General features: G+C 40.0%; 1 protein-coding gene across 8 annotated transcripts in view; it reads right to left on the reverse strand.

Moving 5' to 3' along the window:
* Positions 1 to 21,546, reverse strand: part of THOC2 (THO complex subunit 2) — a 143,458-nt gene extending 121,912 nt beyond the window's left edge. For all 8 annotated transcript variants that reach the window (XR_013531389.1, XR_013531390.1, XM_002763232.7 and 5 more), the window contains exons 1-2: positions 21,450 to 21,546; positions 3,680 to 3,738 (exon numbers count right to left, since the gene is read on the reverse strand). Coding sequence is in view for 6 of the 8 variants with exons in the window: in XM_002763232.7 (XP_002763278.3) it covers positions 3,680 to 3,738; positions 21,450 to 21,520 (130 nt within the window). In the remaining 2 variants the exon portion in view is untranslated. The remainder of the gene's footprint in view (positions 1 to 3,679; positions 3,739 to 21,449) is intronic.
* Between the last annotated feature and the right edge of the window lie 3,643 nt (positions 21,547 to 25,189).

Here is a 25,189-nt window from a genome sequence, read left to right on the forward strand (position 1 = left end):
CTAATTATCTAAAACTAAGGTCCCATGAGAGTATGTTCTCTGGTACTCATAGGGAACCAAGGAAGTCTAATCTTAATCACAGAAGGAGATTAAAATAGAGAACAAGTGGCCTGGGTCATTTTGCTGAAACTCAAATGACATAAAAACAATCACATTGTAATCCATACAGCAGCAAAGTAAGTCCCCAAGTCAAAAGTTTTCTTTTTTTATTTTATTTTGAGACAGAGTTTCACTCCCCAGGCTGGAGTACAGTCACGCGATCTTGGCTCACTGCAACTTCTGCCTCCTAGGTTCATGTGATTCTCCAGCCTCAGCCTCCCGAGTAGCTGCAATTACAGGCATCTGCCACCACGCCCAGCTATTTTTTGTATTTTTGGTAGAGACGGGGTTTCACCATGTTGGCCAGGCTGGTCTTCAACTCCTAACCTCAAGTGATCCGCCCACTTCGGCCTCCCAAAGTGCTGGGATTATAGGTGTGAACCACAACACCTAGCCTAATTCACAAGTTTTCTAAATGCCTATTTAAAAATGGTTAGGAATTCCTATTGTGTTTTATCCATAGATAAACACTACCTATGGTTTAAAACTATCATACTAGTTCCATAGAAACCTATAAAATCTATATTGCAGGTGAAAAATTTTAATTCACATTTACAATAAGAAGGAAAACTTACAACCCTTATAGTTATCCACAAAAAAAATTCAATAAAATATTTTATGTTAATGCTAACACTTCAGAAAGAGCAGTTTTAAGAATAGCCACTAGAAGGTAGAGATTCTTAGTTTTTGCAGTGTTTGATTGTTGAAGACACCAGTTCTTGATTATATCTAATATCACTAGTACTACTCATGTTTTTTTTTTTAACAATAATGTACTGTTTATGTTCAAAGAGCTAGAAGGGATTTTGAATTTTCCCAACACAAATGATAAATGCTTGAGGTAATACAGTAATTACACTAATTTGATCATTACACATTATATACACATATGAAAATATCACACTGTACCCCAATTACTCATGTTTATTAGCCATCATTGCAATGTTGTTTCATTGGTAGTGGCTGGGGTCAGGGAAAGGTGATTTATTTAAAAAAAATAAGGAGAAGCAATGTGTGCAAGGGAAACTGCCTGCCTGAAATGAAATTAATTCAAGGGAAGGGGCAGAAACAGAAAGGTCAGAGGAACACTGCCCAAACTCAAACCCCTAAGACAGAAAAGAGATTCTGAAGAAATGACCGTCAGGTTCCTGCTAGGACAACAAACTGAGGCCCTCAAACCAAAGCCTGACTGTTAACAGAGATCAGTCAAGGAGTATATGTGTTAAGGAAGCAGGCAAGGGTAAGAGAAGGAGACCAATGGCAATTCAGCCAGTAAGGCCACACTTATAACTATTTCTTGTTTCATATGTGAATCAGAACCATGAAAATAAACAATAATCTAATAGTTGTTAAAGTTCCAGAGTCAAACTGTTATACTACACTATCGTTTATTGAGAATTCTTCTATTTTATCCACCTAATGTTTCTATCAAACAAGATCAAAGTTAACTGAGATGTTAAAAGCCGATTTTAAACATGGGGAAGAAAAAAGATAAAGTACCCAAGTATTTTTAGAAATGAATCTTTTTGTACATTCTTACACTTCTGACAGTCAACTAACTTCAACAAGAATACATTACTGTCTATCAATCTCAAAAATATTTTGAGTGATCATGCAATTTTATAAGCAGGATAAACAAGAAAATAATTTGAGGGATGGCAGGCTAGGAATGTTAACTCTTAAAACAGGTCTTACCCATATGACAGGGTGAAAAATGGTTTTTTCATTTGTAAAAAAAAAAAAAACACTTTCCATTCACGCATCCAAATGTTCTTTTTTTGAGACAAGGCCTCGCTCTGTCATCCAGGCTGGAGTGCAGTGGCATGATCTCAGCTCACTACAACCTCTGCCTCCTGTGTTCAAGTGATTCGGGCCTCAGCCTCCAGAGTAGCTAGGATTACAGATGCACGCCACCACACCCAGCTAATTTTTTTTTTAATAGAGAAAGAGTTTCACCATAGTGGCCAATCTGGTCTCACACTCCTGATCTCGAGTGATCCGCCCACCTCAGCCTCCCAAAGTGCTAGGATTATAGGTGTGAGCCACCGCACCCAGCCCAAATGTTCTTTAAAAAGTATATCCTCAGCTGTGCAAGGTGGCTCATGACAGTAATCCCAACACTTTGGGAGCCAGAGGTGAAAGGACTGCTTGAGGCCAAGAGTATGAGACCAGCCTGGGCAATATAGCAAGACCCCTCATCTCTACAAAAAATAAATTTACAAAATAAGGCCAGGCATGGTGGCTCACACCTGTAATCCCAGCACTTTGGGAGGCCGAGGTGGGCAGATCACCTGAGATCAGGAGTTCAAGACCAGCCTGACCAACATGGTGAAACCCTGGCTCTACTAAAAATACAAAATTAGCTAGGCGTGGTGGCACATGCCTGTAATCCCAGCTACTCGGGAGGCTGAGGCAGGAGAACTGCTTGAACCCAGGAGGCAGAGGTTGCAGTGAGCCGAGATCACACCATTGCACTCCAGCCTCGGCAACAAGAGTGAAACTCCGTCTCGGAGGGGAAAAAAAAGCAAGGAGCATTGTTGCACACTTGCAGTCCCAGCTACCTGGGAGTCTGAAGTGGGAGGATTGTTTGAGCCCAGGAGTTTAAGGCTGCAGTGAGCTATGATTACACCACTGCATTCCAGTTTGGGCAACAGAAAGAGGCCCTGTCTCCAAAAAAAAACAAAAACAAAAAAAGGTATATCCCCTCTCTTATGAAAGTCATAATGAATTTTGGGTAGAACAAAAATAAAACACATACACATATAAAATTATGTTCTTTACCTTCTATTCACAAACGCATATTTTAAATGGCCATAATTAATTTTATCTAATGATTTTTGGCTTCAAATAGAATATGGTTTATAAAAACATATTTTATAATTTAAAAATACACTGTGGGTTTTACCCCTCACAATACTACAAATGTAAATGCTTTACACTTACTAGACACAATTGTTTTTAGCTTTGGCCCTCTTGGCCAAATCCACAGGTCTAATTTTAAATTAATAAAATGTTAATAGTAAAATCCTTTAAAACTAAAGTTACTGGAAAATTGTAATACATCCTGTTTAATTACAAATATTTTATTTAATAAATCGTATTTGTGAAATGCAATGAACAATTCCTTTGTGTGAATGTTTTCCATGACAACTGCCTTTAACAAGATCCCCAGACAACACCTAAACATAACCAGCTTTAGTAAAAACACTGAACCTCAGTTTCTGGAAATTTTCTAGTGCAAACAAGATCAGAACAATTTTTCTTTCCATGCTATCTTTTCTCTCATATTTATGATTGACACAGCTAACAACTGCTGAAATTTAGCTAAATATACCAAGTCCTAAACACATAAGTCAAGCGATATCATTATAATGCACGTCAAATAACATTGGTATAGTAAGAGATATAGTCTTAACATAACTACAATCTTAATCCTGACTCTAATATAACCATGTAAAACCTTCATATAAAATGAACTATATACCTTTTGTTTTCATACCTAACAATGAATAGAAACCAGGATAGTTACTAATTGTAATCAAGCCAAAAACGATAGCTAAGATACTTTTAAAAATCTTACCTCTGTATGTCGAACTCTCAAGGCTTTTATTTTCACTGAGGATCCGACATAAATGCAAACTAAAACAAAACAGAAAATATGTGTTTCAATTTCCACCCTAACAAGAGATGATTCTTATAGAGCAAATTATATCAACTGACAAATAAAAAAAATTTAATCAAGCATTTATTCTGCCTTTCATATACTAACTGTACCACTGGTAACCCATAGAAGATTAGAAATATCTCTGTAGTAAAAAAGAAGGAATTATGCAATTAGAATATCACCATTTTAAGATCCCTAATTAAAGAATCTAGGCATCTACCAATGGCTACTCACATTACAAAAATAGACTATGAAACATTATGTGCCTCCAGATTCTGATGAAAGAAAACACCACGCAGGCTAGATACAGTGGCTCACGCCTGTAATTCCAACAGAGTGAGACCTTATCTCACCAAAAAAAAAAAGAAGAAGAAAAGAAAAGAAAGCATCACCCACCTATGAAGTTGTCTTGGGGGTAGGGAAACACGAATCAAAATCTGATCAAGCCATCTAGATCCAACTAACAATTTACAGAAAAAGACCACAGGGGAATATATTAAGAGATACCATAGGGATACAATCACCAAAATTCAAACTATGGGAAAATCTAATAGAGAGTGACCCAATCTCTTGAACAAATTGCAAGGAAATATAGAAAAATATAATAAAATACAAAGGAAGAGGGCAAAAGAGGAAAAGAACAGAAGAGCTCCAAAACAGAAAAACAATTAACAAAATGGCAGTAGTAAGCCCTTTCCTATCACTAATTACCTTAAATGTAAGCTCTAACTCCACATCAAAAGACAAAATATCTAAATTGGTTTGTTTTGTCTCTTTGTTTTTTGTTGTTGTTTTTTTTTTTTTTTTGAGATGAAGTTTAGCTCTTGTTGCCCAGGCTGGAGTGCAATGGCGCAATCTCAGCTCACCGCAACCTCCACCTCCCAGGTTCAAGTGACTCTCCTGCCTTAGTCTCCCCAGTAGCTGGGACTACAGGCATGCACTGCCACACCTGGCTGATTTTGTATTTTTAGTAGAGAGGGGGTTTCTCAGTGTTGGTCAGGCTGGTCTCGAACTCCTAACCTCAGGTGATCCACCAACCGTGGCCTTCCTAAGTGCTGGAATTACAGGCATGAGCCACTGCACCCGGCTAAACTGATTTTTTTTTTAAGATGAGCTGGTTTTTTTAAAAAAGCTGTATGCTGTCTATAAGAAACTAGTTTTAGATTTAAGGACACAGATAGGCTGAAAGTGAAAGGATGAATAAAGATACTCCATTCAAATGTTAGCCAAGAGAGAACAGGAGTGGCTATGCTTATATTAGACAAATACACTTTGAAAATACAACAATTATAAATATATACACATACCACATCAGAGTACAAAAGTGTATGAATATATGTGACAGAGCTGAAGAAAAAAATAGACACCAACACAGTAATGTAGGGAATTTCAATATACTGCTTTCAATAGACTATCCAGACAAAAGATTAATAAGGAAACAGAGGACTTGAATAATACCACAAGCCAAATGGATTTAACAGACATATATATAAAACATGTTACCCAAGATAAGGAGACTACATTCTTCTCAAGCACACACAAACCTTTTTCCAGGCTCTAACATGTGATCTAACCTTCTGATCATTAGATCACAAAAAAAATAACAAATTTTAAAAGATCGAAAAATATTCCAAACAGAATAGAATAAAACTAGGTATCAATACCAGAAGGAAAATTGGAAAGTTCACAATTATGTGGAAATTAAACACATTCTTGAACAACCAAAGAATCAAAGAACAAAATCAAAAAGGAAATTCAAAAATATCCTGAGACAAATGAAAATGAAAACATAAATACCAAAATTTATGAGATGCAGCAAAAGCAGTTCAAAAGAGGAAATTTATAGCAATAAATGCTTTTCTTTTTTGGACACAGTATCTCATTCTATCACCCAAGCTGGACTCCAATGGCAAAATCCTGGCTCACTGCAGCCTCAATCTTCTAGGCTCAAGTGATCCTCCCACCTCAGCCTCAGCACCCCCCCACCCCCATACCCCAGTAGCTAGGCCCACAGGTACATGTCCCATATCCAGCTAATTTTGTATTTGGAGAGACAGGGTTTTACCATGTTACCCAGGCTGGTCTTGAACTCCTGGGCTCAAGCAATCTGCCCACCTTAGCCCCACACAGTTCTAGGAATACAGGCGTGAGCCACTGAGCTCGGCCTATAAACACCTTATTTTTTTAAATCTCAAATAAACTGCCTAACTCAAAACTTCAAGGAACTAGAAAAAGAAGAACACAGTCCAAAGTTAATAGAAGGCAGGAAATAACAAAGATTAGGGCAGAAACAATTGAAATACAAAATTAAAAAACAAAACAAAAATCGTCTGGGCACGGTGGCTCACACTTGTAATCCTAGCACTTTACAGGCCAAAGCTGGCAGATCGCTTGAGCTCAGGAATTTAAGACCAGCCTGGGCAACATGGTGAAACCCTGCCTCTACAAAAAATACAAAAACTTAGCCAGGCATGGTGGCCCATGCCTGTAGTCCCAGCTACTTGGGGAGCTGAGGTGGGAGGATCACTTGAGCCAAGGAGGTCAAGGCTGCAGTGAGCCAAGATAGCGCCACTGCGCTCCAGCCCGGGTGACAAAGTGAGACCTTGTCTCAATTTAAAAACAATAATAAAATAAAGAAAAGAAAAAAAAATCAAAATTAAGAGTTGGTGGTTTTTTAAAAAAGATCAACAAAACTGACAAATCTTTAGCTAGACATTTAATAAAGAAAAAATTCAAATAACATTAGAAAAAGAGAAAGTATTACAACAAATTACACAGGAAAAAAAAAAAAAAGGAATTTAAGAGGCTACTATACCACGATACCAGAACCAGACAAAAACATTACAAAAAAAGAAAATTACAAGTCAATGCATCTTATAAACACAGATGAAAATATCCTCAACAAACACCAGCAAACAGAATTTAACAGCATATTAAAAGGATCATTTACCAGCTGGGCACAGTGGCTCACGCCTGTAATCCCAGCACTTTGGGAGGCCGAGGTGGGCAGATCACAACATCAGGAGTTTGAGACCAGCCTGACCAACATGATGAAACCCCATCTCTACTAAAAATACAAAAATTCGCCACCAGTGGTGGCATGCACCAGTAACCCCCCTTACTCATGAGGCTGAGACAGGAGAATTGCTTGAACCCAGGAGGTGGAGGCTGCAGCAAGCCGAGATTACACCACTGCACTCTAGCCTGGGTAACAGAGCAACACTCTGGCTCAAAAAAAAAAAATAAATCATTCACTACGATCACAATGGTTTTATCCCTGGGATGCAAAGATGATACAACATACACTAAATGTGATACATTAATAGAATGAAGGATAAAAATCACTTCATCATCTCATTAGATGGCAAAAATAATTGACAAAATTTAATACCCTTTTATGATAAAACTCTCAACAATTAACTATAGAGGTTGAGTGCAGCGGCTCACACCTGTAATCCCAGCACTTTGGGAGGCCAAGGCAGGAGGATCACTTGAGGTCAGGAGTTGGAGATCAGCCTCACCAACACAGTGAAACCACACCTCTACTAAAAATATAAAAATTAGCTGGGTGTGGTGGGACGTGCCTATAATCCCAGCTACTTGGAAGGCTGAGGCAGGAGAACCACTCAAACCCAGGAGGTGGAGGCTGCAGTGTTGCAGTGAGCTGAGATCTCACCACTGCACACCAGCCTGGGTGACTGAGCAAGACTCCATATCAAAAATACATACATATTAACTATAGAAAGAATGTTCCTCAACACACACACAAAAAAGGCCATAAATAACAAGCCCACAGCTAACATTATATTCCACAGTGAAAAGCTGAAAGTTTTTCCTGTAAGATTAGGTACATGCCGACTGTCACCACTTCTATTCAACAGAGTACTAAAAGTCCTTGCCAGAGCAATTAGGCAAAAAGAAAAAATCAAAGTCATCCAAACAAGAAAAGAAGTAAAATTGTCTCTGCTGACAAAATGATCTTATATTTAGAAAATCCTAATGACTACACCATAAAGTTTTTAGAAATAATAAATACACTGTATCCATCAAGGTGAAAAAATATTTAAAAATAAAATAAATAATAAATAGGGTAAAGTCACAGGATATAAAAATCAACACACAAAAATAGGCAGTGTTTCTATATACTAACAATGAACTACCTGAAAAAATATTTTTATTCCACTTAAAAGAGCTATATTATAGTATTCCAAGAATGACAAAAAGAGAAAAATAATAAAAATGAAATAGCTACAAAAAATAAGATACTTAGGAAGAAATTTAACCATGGAGGTGAAAGATCTATAAACCACAAACTATGCTGATGAAAGAAACTGAAGGCAAAAAAATGGAAAGATATTCCATGTTCATTAGTTAGTATAATTAAGATTGTTTAAATGTTCATGCTACCCAAAGAGATAAAAAGACTCAATACAATCTCTATCAAGGCATCAATGACATTAGTCACAGAAACAGAGCAATCCTTAAATTCATATGGAACTAAAAAACAAATAGCCAAGGCAATCTTGAACAAAAAGAAAAAAGCGGATCCAAGATGGCCAACCACTAACAGCTCAGGATTGTAGCTCCCAGTGAAAGCCCAGAGAACAAGACGACGCCACACTTTTAGACGAGGTCAAAAGTTTGAGACCAGCTTGGCCAACATGACAAAAACCCCATCTCTACTAAAAATACAAAAATTAATCAGGCATGGTGGCACATGCCTGTAATCCCAGCTACTAAGGAGGCTGAGGCAGGAGAATCACTTGAACCCAGGAGGCAGAGATTGCAGTGAGCTGAGATCTCACCACTGAATTCCAGCCTGGGCAACAGAGCAAGATTGCATCTCAAAAAAAAAAAAAAAAAAAAGTTTTTACACAGGAAAGGAAACAATTAATTAACAATGTGATGGAGACAACCTATGGATTTGGAGAAAATACCTGCAAGCCAAATGTCTAATACGGAGTTAATACCCAAAATATTATAAAGAACACAACTCAAGAAAACAGCCCAATTTTAAAATGGGCAAAGGATTTGAGAAGATATTTCTCAAAAGACATGCAAGTGACAAACAGAAGAAAAAAAAAAGCTCAAAATCACTATCAAGGAAATGCAAATTTAAATTACAATGAGTTATCACCTCACACCTGTCAAAATGGCTATTACCAAAAAGACAATAAGTGTTGAATAAGTAGATAAAAGGGCACTCTTGCCAAGCGTGGTAGCTCAGGTAATCCTAGCCTTTTGGGAGACCGAGGCATGAGAACTGCTTGAGTCTAGGAGTTTGAGACCAGCCTGAGCAACCTAGCAAGACCCCATCTCTACAAAAAAATTTTTTTAATTAGCAGGTCATGGTGGCATGTGCCTATAGACCCAGCCACTTGGGAGGCTGAGGAAGGAGGATCACTTGAGTCCAAGAGTTCAAGGCTACAGTGAGCTATGAATGCACCACTGTACTCCAATCTGGGTGACAAAGCAAGAGCCTGTCTCTCTAAAAGATAAAATAAAATAAAGTAAAGCAACTGTTATGGAAACATTATAGAGATTCCTCAAAATATTAAAAGTAGAACTACCATATGATCCAGCATTCCTACTTCTGGGTATTTATCCAAAAGAATTTAGGTCAGGATCTCAAAGAGATAGCTGCACTCCCACATTCACTGCAGCATTATTTACAATAGCCTAGAGGTAGAAACAACCTAAATGTCCACCAACAGAAGAGCGAACAAAGAATACATGGTGTACATCTATGAAATCAAACATTATTCAGCCATAAAAAAGAAGGAAATCCTGTTACATGCTACAACGTGGATAAACCTTAAGGACAGTATGCTAAGGTAAGAAGCCAGTCACAGGAAAAATACTGTATGATTCCACTTATATAAAGTATCTAAAGCAGTCAAACTCCGAAGCAAAATGTAGACTGGCGGTTGTCAGAGGCTGCCGGAAGGGGATAATGGGGAGTTGGTGCATAATGGGTATAAAGTTCAGCTCATAGAAGATGAAAAAGATCAAGAGAAGATCTGCTAACACTGTACTTACAGTTGACAGTATTCTACCTCTCACTTAAAATTTGTTAAGATGGTAGATCTCATGTTTTTTTTTTTAAACCACATTAAAAAGAAAAGTTGTCCATTTTATCAAATCCTGAGCCCTGAGAACATGTTGTTTGGGTGTTGCTGGTTTTGTTTTTTGTTTTTTGTTTTTTTTTTTTAAGACGAAGTCTTGCTCTGCCGCTCAGGCTGGAGTGCAGTGGTGCGATCTTGGCTCAGTGGTGCGATCTTGGCTCACTGTAGCCTCTGCCTCCCAGACTCAAGCAATCCTCCTGCCTCAGCATCCTGAGTAGCTGGGATTACAGGCATGCACACCATGCCTAGCTAATTTTTGTATTTTCAGTAGAGACGGAGTTTCCCCATGTTGGCCAGGCTGGTCTCGAACTCCTGACCTCAAGTGATCTGCCCACCTCGGCCTCCCAAAGTGCTGAGATTACAGTAGCGAGCCGCTGCACCTGGCCAAAGATGTATTTTTTAAAAAACACATCCTTTTAATAGCCTATGTGATGAAATTTAAAAGTTTGCATAATTTCTGCCACACACCCAAATACAACCAGAGTATTTGTCTACAAGTAAAGCACTTGGGCAAACTGTTTGAACTGTAAGCTGAACTAGCTTGATATTAGAAAATACCATTTTTTACTTGAAAGAATGACTAAAAGACAAACTATGATTATTGAGACATGGGTCTTTCACAGGAATTTTCTCAAAAATTGGTTTTTCTCAAAAAAAAAAAAAAAAAAAAACCAAGTGAGCCTGTCACTTCAAAGAAAACAGCAGAGTATTTGCTGCCAATGACACACTTTTACACTGTCAGTGGGAGTGTAAATTAGTTCAACCATTGTGGAAGACAGTGTGACAATTCCTCAAGGGTCTAGAACCAGAAATACCATTTGACCCAGCAATTCCATTACTGGGTATATACCCAAAGGATTATAAATAATTCTACTATAAAGACACATGCACATCTATGTTTACTACAGCACTATTCACAAAAGCAAAGACTTGGAACCAACCCAAATGCCCATCAATGATTAAGAGTGGGTAAAGAAAATGTGGCACATGGAATACCATGCAGCCATAAAAAAAGAAGAAAATGTGGTACATATACACCATGAAATACTATGCAGCCATAAAAAAGAATGAGTTCATGTCTTTTGCAGGGACATGAATGAAGCTAGAAACCATCATTCTCAGCAAACACAGGAACAGAAAACCAAACACGTTCTCACTCGTAAGTGGGAGCTGAACAATGAAAACACATGGACACGGGGAGGAGACATCACAAACCGGGGCCTGTCGAGGGCTGGGGGGTAAAAGGAGGGAGAGCATTGAGACAAACACCTAATGCATGCAGGGCTTAAAACCTAGATGACTGGTTGATAGGTGCAACAAACCATCATGGCACATGTATACCTATGTAACAAACCTGCACATTCTGCACATGTATCCCAGAACTTAAAGTAAAATTTAAAAAGATAGTTGTAATGCATACAGTGAAACCCACAAAAAACTCAAATATAGACTACATAAAGAACCCCTACAAATCAATGAGAGAAATGCAAGCACCTCAATAGCAAAAAAGGCAAAAGATATAATAGAGGCCTTTCGCAAAAAGAAATAAGAACTCCAGGCCGGATGTGCTGGCTCACACCTGTGATGCCAGCACTTTGGGAGGCCAAGGCAGGTAAATCACCTGAGTGGAGTTCAAGACCAGCCTGCACAACATGGTGAAACCCCATCTCTACTAAAAATACAAAAATTAGCCGGGTGTGGTGGCACACACCTGTAATCCCAGCTACTCAGGAGGCTGAGGCACAAGAATCGCTTTAACTCGGGAGGCAGCAGTTGCAGTGAGCCAAAATCACACCAGCCTGGGTGACACTCCAGCCTGGTGACAAAGCAAGAAACTGTCTCAAAAAAAAGAAGAAGAAATAAGTACTCCAAATGACCAACAACATATAAAAAGATGCTCATGAAAATATAAGCCACAATAAAATACCATTACATACATATTTACAAAAATTTAAGTCTGACAATATCAAATGTGACAATGTGAAACAAGGTCAACTCATATACTACTGGTGGGAGTATACATTGAAATAGGTTGGCAATATGTCACAGAGTTAATGTGTAACCTATAACCCAGAGATTCTATACCTAGTATATACTCCACAAAAACACATGCTTGTATATACTAAAACTGGTGTATAATGTTTCTATTGGCACTGTTAGTAGTAGCCAAAAAACTAGAAGCAATAAAAATCAACAGAACAGCATGAAAAATAAACAAATACTGGTATATAATGGAGTATTTTGCAACTATGAAAATGAATGAACCAAAAAAAAAGGAAAATGAATAAACTGCAAACATACAACATAGATGAATCCTAAAGTCCTAATTGTCAAGCAAAAGCAGCCAGATATGGTCAGATAAATATTCAATGATTTCATTTATATGAATTTCAAGAAAAAAACTAAACATATTGGGTAATGACACTATGAACAAAAGCAAGAAAGTTCCTTTGAGTTGAAGCTGCAAGATTAAAAAGAGAAAAATCAAGAAAGGGGAAAACCATAAATGTCAGGATAATGGTCACTACATGGGAGGCAGGAAAGGTTTGATCAGAAAGAGGGTATGTTGCCTTGACCTGGGTGTAAGTTACATGGGTGTGCATTTTACAGTGATTTTATATTGAGGTTTCATGCGCTTCTCTGTATTTTTGTTACATTTCACAATATAGAAAAAAGATTATTCCAAGTTGCAAAAGCCTTTAAAGTAAAGAGAGCCAATGAATTCATATAGATGAGTTTCTTACTCTTTTATATCTATTAATCCTTTTTCTAGTCAATGAAACAAATAATTTTAAGACTTAGGCAGGGGTATAATAAGACAAATGTAACATTCAGAAATGGTAGTTTCTTTAAGAATCCCTGGTGGTCTTCTATGAGTGAATTACGTAGGGAGAAGAGCACAGATAAATCTACTTGTTGGGGGAAAATTCTTAGTGTTTGTTTTTAGTTTCCTGTTATAACTAAGGAATACCTGTTTCATTTTTTAACTTAAGACTTATTTATATATATCACATCTAAAGCTAAATAAGATGCCAGATTACAATCATCCACAGAGAGATTATCTACTTTGCAGATTATACATAACCTTGCAGCTCACCTCTGTGTCTTATGATTATATCAATACTCTATCATTCAGGATGAGCAGGGTAAGCTTATTAAAAGTCAACAGAGTAAACTTTTGCTGGTCAACAATTCACTTCTAGGTCTCACAAAATTATGTTCAAAACCAAAGAATAAAAAGGCAATGCAGGCCAGGCGCGGTGGCTCAAATTTGTAATCCCAGCACTTTGGGAGGCCAAGGCGGGTGGATCATGAGGTCAAGAGATCGAGACTATCCTGGTCAACATGGTGAAATCCCGTCTCTACTAAAAATACAAAAAATTAGCTGGGCATGGTGGCACGTGCCTGTAATCCCAGCTACTCAGGAGGCTGAGGCAGGGGAATTGCCTGAACCCAGGAGGCGGAGGTTGCAGTGAGCCGAGACCGCGCCATTGCACTCCAGCCTGGGTAACAAGAGTGAAACTCCGTCTCAAAAAAAAAAAAAAAAAGGCAATGGAAGCTGTAGCTCACACCTGCAGTCCCAGAACTCTGGGAGGCTAAGATGGGTGCATCACTTGAGGTCAAGAGTTTGAGACCATGATAAAACCCCATCTCCACTAAAAATACAAAAATTAAGTGGGTGTGGTGGTATGCACCTGTAATCCCAGCTACTCTGCAGGCTGAGGCCAGAGAATCACATGAACCCAGGAGACAGAGGTTGCAGTGAGCTGAGATCGCATCACTGCGCTCCAGCCTGGGCAACAGAGCGAGACTGTCTCCAAAAAAAAAAAAAAAGGCAATGGAGAGCATTTACTAAACTAAATCTTTAGTTTAAAAATGTCAGGCCAGGCATGGTAGCTCAAACCTGTAATCCCAGTACTTTGGGAGGCCAAGGTGGGTGAATCACTTGAGCTCAGGAATTTAAGACCAGCTTGAGTAACATGGTGAAACCCTGTCTCTACCAAAAACACAATTAGCAGAGCATGGTGGCACATGCCTGTGGTCCCAGCTACTCGGGAGGCTTAGGTAGGAGGATCGCCAGAGCCCAGGAAGTTGAGACTGCAGTGAGCCATGATCACACCACTGTACTCCAGCCTGTACTCTACGGTGACAGAGCGAGATCCCATCTCAAAAACAAAAAACAAAAAAAAGAAAATGTCATTTAGCTATTAAACATTTCTCACTAAAAAAAAAAATAATTCTAAGAGTACCTTACAAATGGTAAGCTGGTTTAAGTTTGGTCCCAAGTACTTTCAACTACCTCCCTGGAGAACTAAACAGGCCTTCAAATGGGTTGAAAAGAGAACAGTGATTAAGAACACTGGTTAAGGTTGGATATGGTGGCTCATGCCTGTAATCCCAACACTTTGGGAGGCTGAGGTAGGAGATCACTTTAGCACAGGAGTTCAAGAACAGCCTGGCCAACAAGTGAGACCCCATTTCTACAAAAAAAGAAAAGAGAAGAAAATTAGCCAAGTGTGGTAGCACACGCCTATAGTCCCAGCTATGGGAGGTTGAGCTGGGAGGATCCCTTAAGCCTGAAGCTCGAGGCTACAATGAGTGGTGACCGTACCACTGCACTCCAGCCTGGGGAAAAGGGATCCTGTCTCAAAAAAAGAAAACAAAAACACTGATTAAGCTTCTAATTTCACAAAATATGTTAAACCTACCGAAAGTTTATCTGGAATATAAAACAAAATCTTCCAGTAGGCAACACAGAAATAACATCTGCTTCAGACTAGCATCAGAAGATATAACCTAAAAATGTCTGCCATCTGGGTCTTTTGTGGAGAGGAGATACATAAGTACATCAAGGTTGCTTCAATATTTACTTTGAAATATTAAAATAATTCCCTCTTTGGGTTCTCACTTCCCCTATAGGGTCAATTCCCTTTAGAATATAATACCAGGGGCCAGGCACAGTGGCTCACGCCTATAATCCCAGCACTTTTAAGAGGCTGAGGAGGGCAGATCACTTGAGGCCAGGAGTTTGAGACTAGCCTAGCCAGTACGGTGAAACCCCGTCTCTACTAAAACTACAAAAATCAGCTGGGTTTGGTGGCGCATGCCTGTAAACCCAGCTACTCAGGAGGCTGAAGCAGGAGAATCACTTGAACTCAGGAGGCAGAAGTTGCAGTGGGCCAAGATCACACCACTGCACTCTAGCCTGAGCAACAGAGTGAGACTCTGTCTCAAAAAAAATTTTTTTAAAAACAATTCTCCATATAACAATGGATTTGTTTTCTCACATTTTCCGTAGCTTTATTTCTATTTAACAATCTTAATGCATGTCTTTTGCAAAAAGCCTTCCAATCGTTGGGGGAAAGGGGTTGAGTCAGTGTTCCAAACTCCTACCTAGGCTAATGGTACAGTCATCATTATATAACTTTAAGAAATAACTGAAATATAATTCTATATTGTCAGTCACCAGGCTACAAACATGTTCATTAGGACACAGATGACAATGTCATCATGAACTATTAGTTAGAATCTCAAAGATTTGGTCAAATTGTGTATGGAATCATTGAAAGGTTATTACAATAAGGCAATTTACTTGCATAATAGATACTTATATTTCCCTACTATAAAAGAGGTATTCCTTTGGCTGGGCGCAGTGGCTCATGCTTGTAATGTAATGCCAGCATTTTGGGAGGCTGAAGTGGGAGGATCACTTGAAGCCTGGAGTCTGTGACCAGCCTGGGCAATATAGCAAAACCCCATCCCTACACATACACACACACAAAAAAATGTTTTTAATTAGCCAGACATGGTGGCATGCACCTGTAGCCCCAATTATTTAGGAGGCTGAGGCGGGAAGATCTCTTGAGCCAGGGTTAAGCCTGCAGTAAGCCGTGATCATATGACTGTACTTCAGCCTAGGTGACAAAGCAAGACCCTGTCTCAAAATAAAATTAGTTAAAAATAATTTTTTAGGAAATAAAACAGGTATCCCTTAGTTATAACAGGTAACTAAAAACAAACACTAAGAATTTTTCCCCAACAAGTAGATCTATCTGCGCTCTTCTCCCTAAGTAATTCACTCATAGAAGACCACCAAGGATTCTTTTTTTTTTTTTTTTAATTTTTTATTGGATTTTAGGTTTTGGGGTACATGAGCAGAGCATGCAAGACAGTTGCGTAGGTACACACATGGCAGTGTGCTTTGCTTTTCTTCTCCCCTTCACCCACATTTGGCATTTCTCCCCAGGCTATCCCTCCCCACCTCCCCCTCCCACTGGCCCTCCCCTTTTCCCCCCAATAGACCCAAGTGTTTAGTACTCCCCTTTCTGTGTCCATGTGTTTTCATTTTTCATCACCCGCCTATGAGTGAGAATATGCGGTGTTTCATTTTCTGGATTCTTAAAGAAACTATTGTTTCTGAATGTTACATCTGTCTTACTATACACCTGCCTAATGGGTTTAGGTCACTAACCTAAATTATAGGGAAAGGAACAAACAAAACTACCTCTAATAGTTGCCCACTTTAACATGGTGTAAAAATAATCAAATTTTCTGTCTCAGTCCAAATTCAAGTTATTTTAATCCTTTAATAGCTTTCAGATACTTTTTACCATTTTTCCACTTTTTTTAATTTAATTTTTTAAAAATAAAAATAGAGACAGGTTCTTGCTATATTGCCCAGAACTCTCCTGGGCTCAGGCAATCCTTCCTCCTGATTCAGCTGCCCAAGTAGCTGGGATTACAGGTGTGTGCCACAGTGCATACCACCTCACATGCCACCACCTTAGGCTTTCATTTTTTCTACTTTTAAAACAGTTTACTGCTATTATGAAGATACTGTCTCAGGTCCCTGAGAACAAGGACAGACTCTATTTTCTGTCAAAAGATGTATAAAAAAACTGAATAAAATGTCTGAAGTTCCTTCAAGGACTTAAAAAATATTTTGTGAATACTTCTTAACATGAATATACAGCTTTTCATCTAATTTGTTCCCTTTTCCATTAAAAAGGAAATACAGACACGAACTTAAACTACTTAATTATGCTCACATCTCAAATTTGGCTTTCATATATAAAAGGCTGATGTTCATTTACACTTCACTTAATTCTTTAAAACAAGACAATGAAAAGGTTAAATGAGGTTAAGCAAAGTGCTACCTCTATTATCATTTGTAGAAAAGAGACATAACCCACAAAAATGAATATTGGGACAATATAGTTTTATCTTGTGGAAACATGCATTTAAAAGAAAAGAAAAGAGGAAATGTTTAAAAAAAAGAAGACAACAGGAGTTGCCGCGCTTACAGTAGGCAAAAAGCAGAAGCATATTAACAGCGCTCACCTTAACATTAAAGAATTCTAGAATAATTTTTTTTAACAAACAAAGCCTATACAACCTCCTGACATTGCTTCAACATTTTCTGAAGAATGTTTCTCTTCCCAGGAAAACAGACTAAGAATTATACTTAGCTCATGAATACAGGTCAAAATGGGAAATTAAATACCAAATGAAAACTGAGACATCAAGAAAAGGTTTCAGATAAAGCTTCGGCTGAATTTGGAGCAACTTTGCGAGGAAAAAGACTCAACCACCAAGACTAAAATTTCTTAGAATGATTATATCCCTTTACCTAGAATCCTCCAGAAATTCAGATCAGATGGCATGTTTTGAACATCCAAATGTACTTAATAAGTTCTAGAGTGTCTAAAATCGTGTAGTAGCAGCAGAAAAAGTAGCAATCGTGTAGTAGCAGGAGAAAAATAGCAATCAAAACATTTGACAATTAAATTTTAAAATTTTTTAACTACCATTAATAAGATAGCAACCTAACCAAACTTTCTAACTGAAATACCTAAATAAGCTACTCTAACAGATGATACTCAACAAACATAAGTATTTCAAAATTAGACTAAGTATTAACATGAGGCTAGCATCTTCAGATTAAGATCAATTCTCCATTTAGGTTGCCTGTAACAAAGAAATGCTGAGCTTACTGTGCTAATGATTTCTACTGAAAACAGAATTCTACACTGGATCTACCAGTACATGCAAGATTATTAGCTTCACCATGGCAAGTTCTATGTTAATATAAAATAATCAAAAAATTTCAAAATTAAATATTTAAACACATATGTTTCACAATTTGAAAGAGTTTACATTTAGATATAAAGCATTACTGGAAATGACAATTACATTTTGGTAGTCCTCCTTCGCCCTTCTGATCCCTCTTGGAAAAGGTCTCTTTAAGAGTTCTATAATTTAGCATTTAAAATATTAATTGGTATCTCTGGAAACATAATGGGGTATCTAGGTATGTGATGGATGGACCACTCAGATAGGCAAAAATCAGTTTTACTTTTCTCCTTAATTACCTAATAAAACATTCTCCAAAGCCAAGACCTTCCATTTAATAGACAGTTGTTTTTCATGGGGTACAATTGACAATTTGCCCTATCTAAAAGTTATAAAATGCCCCATACATCTCATGTGTTGCTTTCAACACTAGTTGACTAGTTGCTTTCAACCAACCCCAGAAAGATTTACACTGGTAAGAAGTGACAGACAAGAAATAAATTAACAACCTGATGAAATACATCATATTATTTTTAAAAAGATAATTTTCAGTCAACTTAAAGCTTATCTGCTAATTTACCTTGTTAAAAAGGAAAAATTCACCCAAGGTATAATTTTAAATGTTGGTCATATTCTAAACACCAAATCTATAAACAGATTCACTAATAATTTGGTGGCATACTACCTTCATTTCCAGTTGCTGTTTTATATTTCAGAAACTGTTTTCAGACAAAGGAAAAAGGTTTTTTGTAATATGTTTGCACCACCATGTAGTCTGCCTAATAAAATGAAAATGGTAACATCTATCCTTAGGAAGATACAGAAACTCCCAAGACATGCTATATGGAGCAAAGTTTTCATAGAGGGAAAACAGGTCAAATAAACAAAAACTAAGTACTGGATGGTGATGTGTTTAAAACAGCTCATTATGTTACACAACTTTATCTTCGTATAACAGAATGCAATCATAAAACTGACTATACTGATTTGGATCTACCATAATTCAAAACACATTCCACAAATCACGCAATAACTACATACATATAAGTTCTAATAAGTTTTTAAGCAGCTCTTCAAACATGACAACCATGACAAGTAGCATGTATTATGTAAATATACATAATGTGAACCTAAAATTCCATTTAAACTAGGTATTTCGACCTCCTATGTAACTTTTTCTCCAACCACTAACGGTCAGAAGCCAAGCAGAATTTCACCTGTAGCCCCAATACCATTCATTCTAAGGTGGGAGCAATAATAGTAAAATGGAGGCTGAGGCCAGCGGATCACGAGGTCAGGAGATGGAGACCATCCTGGCTAATACAGTGATACCACGTCCCTACTAAAAATACAAAAAAATTAGCCAGGCGTGGTGGCATGTGCCTGTAGTTCCAGCTACTCAGGAGGCTGAGGCAGGAGACTCGCTTGAACCCGGGAGGCGGAGGTTGCAGTGAGCCAAGATCGCACCACTGCCCTCCAGCCTGGGCAACAGAACCAGACTCCATCTCAAAGAAAAAAAGAAGTAGCTGAGAGGAGGAAGCTGAGCAAACTACAAAGATGACAGCCCCTAAATAAATGAGCTGGCTTTAAAAGTAAACAAAACAGCGAACTGCTTTATCAGTTTTGGGGGGATTACCCTAATATGGATGAAGCTAACAGTCTGGCTGCATAACTTCCCATCTTGCCTTCCCAAAACTTGATGGCTGTCAACTAGTTATCAAACATGATAGCTATTTGTTAACTAGCACGTAGGAGGATTTGGAAAATGTTCACTATGGTTAAAAACGAAGGTTTATCAAAGAGTCTTCTCTGGAAATTAATAAACCAATAAGAATTCTAAGTATATGCTGAAGGGGGCGGGGCGTGTATTGAACCAAAAGAAATATGAGACATAGTCCCTATCTTTCAAGGGCCTCTCAATTCATTAGAGTGCAAGAATAAATACACGTGAAGGACTCAGAGACGAATTAATTGCTAACCTGAGTGGTACAGACTTTAAGCGCAAGAGCTGTCCTGAGAAGTTTAAATATCTAAAGGTTGGAATAATATTACTTTTAATAGCTATCACTTGAGCACTTACTATAAGCCAAGTGCTTTACAGGCATTATTTAGTCTTCACAACAATCCTTTGAGTAGAGTACTTATTATTCCCAATTTACTCAAGGGGAAACAGTCCAAGTGGTTAAGGAACTTACCCAAGGTCACTCAGCTAGTTAAGTGGCTAAGACAGCCGCTTATTTAGGCAATTCTAGAGCTCACACTGTTAAGACTTCATAAAGCAGTGCAGGGGGTGCGGGGGAGGAAGCCACAGAGACTGGCAATATTACAAGCGCGGGATCCGGCAACGCGTTCCTCGTGTTTCGTTCCAAGTAACGAAGTTACAAAGATTTGAATCTTTAGCTCGAGCCACGGTAAACTGGCTACCAGAAATGGAGGGGGGTGGGCAAGGACGACAAAAATGGCAGAGTTAATTTCATCCAGGGTTGAGCTTTAACATCTAAAAACGATCCAGAGAAGGAAATTAGACGCTGTTATTAATATCTGTTCTTAAATCTGTGGTTTGCTTTGCTGATTAAACGACTTTTTCCAGGGGGAGAAAAGGAGGGAGCGCTCTAATTAGTGGGCGAGAAGACTAGGGGTATGGCAAGTTACTGTTTTCGGTGTTACCGGGGGAAAGTTTCACGACTAAAGGAATCGCGTTATCCTAGGTACTTGAGAAGCTTGGATAGTTGCCAGAATTAGTTGCAGTCCCAGGATAAAATGGGGTTTAGGGAACATTTAATGACGAAAGTTGAATCCAACCCGAAATAGCTCTAAGGTGAAAAGACAGAGCAAAGAAATGCCGGTAGTTCTTCGGGTAAAGCGGCCATCCCTGTCACAGTTCCCCACGGGGCCACACGAAGCCGGGACAGTCGGAAGACCGCTCCCCGGGAGGACGAGAGGTGCCAAACTGGGTGCTTCGTGGAGCCCCGGGCTTCACGGCAGCGGGCGAAGAGAAAAGGAGGGAGTCCGGGACGGTTAGCCCTCCTCGGACTTCAGGCAGAGGAGGCGCCAAGCTCTAAACTACGGAGTCGAACGGGTGCAGAGTGAAGAAATGTAACAGAGAGAAACGGAAAGTCCGAATCGCCCCGGCGCAGCCCGATAAGGATAAAGAAGCCAAGTGAGCTCAAGCGAAGAGGGGAACACAAAAAGAGACCAAGAGGGAGCGGGGAGACCCGCAGGGGCGAACAGGAGTTCTACTAAGAGGCTAAAGAAAGCCAAGCTACCGCAGGCAGCAGCGATTTTTGGGAGGCCAGGGAAGGAAGGAGGTCCGCGGCGGTTAACCGCACCTCTCCCCGAGTTCGAAACTCCTAGCTGACCATCCACGCCCGACGCCCGGGTGGGGGAGGGGGTACATCTTACCCCCCCAACCTCCCACCACAGTTAAGAGTGAAGCTGACACCCTGGCCCGGCCCGGCAGTGCGCCTGCCTCCGGCCCGAACACTCACAATTCGCCTCTCCCTGATTTCTCCCAGTTCTTTATCCACTCTGCGGGAACCACCACAGCCGCGGCCGCCATCTTCCTCTCACTAGTAGCAGAGTCCCGGATGTGTAGCACGCGAGCGAAAGGTCAAAGGGGAGCACCGCCCACAGGGAATGCCGGGAGCTGAGAGTTCGATTTTTGATTTCCCGCCGCACTTTCCTCCTCACCCAGCGGAAACCCGAGGCCCAGCAATCAACGACGTGAGGGAGACTCGTGGGACCCTTTACGAAGTTTCAAGGCAGGCTGTGCCCTCCGAATTCCTCCGCCTTATTTCCCATTAGAACAGAAAAACGCCATCCACGGCCCAACAAGTAGTCCTTATCTTCTTCCGTGATACTTACCCCTGACCACTAATTCACATACGCATTTTTCAAGCACCTAATATGTGCTAGACACTGGGGATAGCGAAATAATGTATCACAGTGTTTGGGAAAGACATAAATATAAGCAAATAAATTACATTACGCCCTGCTGACTGCTGAGATGAAATAATTGGGAAGGGGGTAGCCATTGACTACGTGCCAAGCGTTACACTAATACGAGGGATATGACCTAACCCTGTGAAACAAGGAACCACAAGTTCTGACACGCTTGGCGTTGTCCTGCTGTGATTACCACCTTAGGCTAAACTAGGGAGTGCAAGTAACATTAAAAACAAATTGGCCAGGCATGGTGGTTCATGTCTGTAATCCCAGCACTTTGGGAGGCCGAGGCAAATGGATCACCTGAGATCAGGAGTTCAAGACCAGCCTGGCCAACACAGTGAAACCCTTTCAGCACTAAAAGTACAAAAAAAAATTTTTTTTTAATAAAAATACAGAAATTAGCCAGGCGTGGTGGCACGCGCCTGTAATAACAATTACTCAGCAGGCTGAGGCAGGGAAATCGCTTGAATTCAGGAGGTGGAAGCTGCAGTGAGCCATGATCGAGCCACTGCACTCTAGCCTGGGCGACAGAGTGAAACTCCATCTCAAAAAAAAAAAGATGAATACAGTATTATTCCTTAATCTACAGATATTTCAAAATTGATCTTTTTTTCTTTCCTTTTCTTCTCGTTTTTGAGACAAGGTCTCGCTCTGTCGCCCAGGCTGGAGTGCAATGGTACGATCATGGCTCATTGCAGCCTCAACTTCGCCAGGGTCAAGCTACCCTCCCACCTTAGCTTCTTGAGTTGCTGGGACTACACATGCGCATCTCCATGCTCTGCTAATTTTTTTGTATTTTTCTAAAGACAGTTTTTCACCACATTGCCCAGGCTGGTCTGAAACTCCTGGCTTCAAGCTATCCACCCACCTCAGCCTCCCAAAGTGCTAGGATTACAGGCATGAGCTACACAATAATGCTTTTTTTTTTTTTTCAAGACAGTCTGAGGAGGTCCTGAGGACATGCGCTCCCACCCCACCCCCATAATGCTTGTTATAGCAACAAAATAATATTGTTTTCTGACTGGGGATCAGTTATCACTTCTCCATTAATCTGAAAGGATTCCTCAGTCTGGCTTCCATTACCTTGACATTTTTGAAGAGTACAAGCCAGTAATTTTGTAGCTTGTACCTCAATATGGGTTTGTCTGATGTTTCTTCATAATTAAATTAAGATTATGCAAAGTTTTGGCATACTACAAAACCATGTTTTTCTTTTTTTGTAATTTTAAAATACTTTATTGTTAATAAATGCTAACAGTCATCTTAGACCTCAGAGAGTTACTACTTTTTTGCTGAAGGGTCGACTCAATGTAGATGGCTGCTGAAGGCTGGCGTGGCTGTGGCAATTTTTTAAATTTCATTTCATTTAAAGTTCTGGGATACATATGCTACATGTGCAGGACGTGCAGGTTTGTTACATAGGTAAACGTGTGCCATGGTGATGGGAAAACACCCACTGAGGTACTTGGAGTTAACCCCTCTGGAGCGGGGTGTGGTGGCTCACCCCTATAATCCTACCACTTTGGGAGGCTGAGGCTCAAGAGTTGCTTGAGCTCAAGAGTTAGAGACCAGTCTGGGCAACCGAGTGAGACCCCATCTCTACAAAAAATACAAAAATTATTCCACCAACTACTGAGTCTGTAGTCCCAACTACTGAGGAGGGTGAGGTAAAAGTATTGCTTGAGCTGGGGAGGTCGAGGCTGCAGTGAGCTGTGAGCCTGCCACTGCACTCCCACCTGGGCAACAGAGCAAGACCCTGTCTCAAAAAAGAAAAAAGTGCTGGGCACAGTGTCCCACACCTGTAATCCCAGCATTGTGGGAGGCCAAGGCAGGTGGATCACGAGGTCAAGAGTTCAAGACCAGCCTGGCCAACATGGTGAAACCCCTTTCTCTACTAAAAATACAAAAATTAGTCAGGCGTGTTAGTGCCTGCTTGTAATACCAACTTCTCAGGAGGGTGAGGCAGGAGAATCACTTGAACCTGGGAGGCAGAGGTTGTGGTTAGTCGAGATCACACCACTGCACTCCAGCCTGGGTGACAGAGAGAGGCTCAGTATCAAAAAAAAAAAAAAAAGGGAAAGAAAGAGAGAGGGGAGAGAGAGAGAGAGAGAGAGAGAGAGAGGGAGGGAGGGAGGGAGGGAGGGAGGGAGGGAGGGAGGGAAAGAAAGAGAGAAAGAAAGAAAGAGAAAAAAGAAAAATACTTCTGGGCATGATAGCTAATGCCTGTAATACCAGCACTTTGGGACCCTGAGGCAAGAGAATCTCTTGAGGCCAGAGTTCAAGACCAGCCTGAGCAACATCACCAGATCCTGTCTCTACAAAAAAAAAAATTAAAATTAGCAGTAAGTGGTGGTGCACACCTGTGGTCCCAGCTACGCAGGAAGCTGAGGTGGCGGGATCCCACGAGCCCAGGAGTTAGAGGCTGCAGTGAGCCATGATCTGGCGACTGCACTCCAGCCTGTGCAACAGAGCAAGACCCTGTCTCTTTAAAAATTTAATTAAAAATTTAAAAATTTTTTAATAAAGAACAACCACAAAAGTATTTAGAGTTAATCGGGCATTATTTCACAACTTACTCTAAAATATTTTAGAAAAAAATAATAGGGTCGATCACGGTGGCTCACACCTGTAATCCTAGTACTTTGGGAGGCCGAGACAGGCAGATCACCTGAGGTCAGGAGTTCGAGGCAGCCTGGCCAACATGATGAAACCCCGACTCTACCAAAAATACAAAAATTAGCTGGGTGTGGTGACGCATTCCTGTAATCCCAGCTACTTGGGAGGCTGAGGTATGAGAATTGCTTGAACTCCAGTGGCGGAGGCTGCAATGAGCTGAGATCATGCTACTGCCCTCCAGCCTGGGCAACAGAGCAAGACTCCATCTCAAAAAAAAAGGAAAAAAGTTGGCTGAGGGCAGTGGCTCATGCCTGTAATCCCAGCACTTTGGGAGGTCAAGGCGGGTGGATCATGAGGTCAGGAGTTCAAGACCAGCCTGGCCAAGATGGTGAAACCCCATCTCTACTAAAAATACAAAAATTAGCCAAGCACAGTGGCAGTTGCCTGTAATCCCAACTACTCGGGAGGCTTAGGCAGGAGAATCACTTGAATCTGGGCGGCAGAGGTTGCAATGAGCCACGATTACACCACTGTACTCCAGCCTGGGCAAGAGAGTGAGCCTCCATCTCAAAAAAAAAAAAAAAAAAGAAAGAAAGAAAAGAGAAAAGTAATAGGATGATTAAACAAATGTAAACTATTAACTTTAGAAATCTGGATTGAAGGA

This window comes from Callithrix jacchus, chromosome X, assembly GCF_049354715.1.
Source record: "Callithrix jacchus isolate 240 chromosome X, calJac240_pri, whole genome shotgun sequence".
Taxonomy (NCBI): Eukaryota; Metazoa; Chordata; class Mammalia; order Primates; family Cebidae; genus Callithrix; species Callithrix jacchus.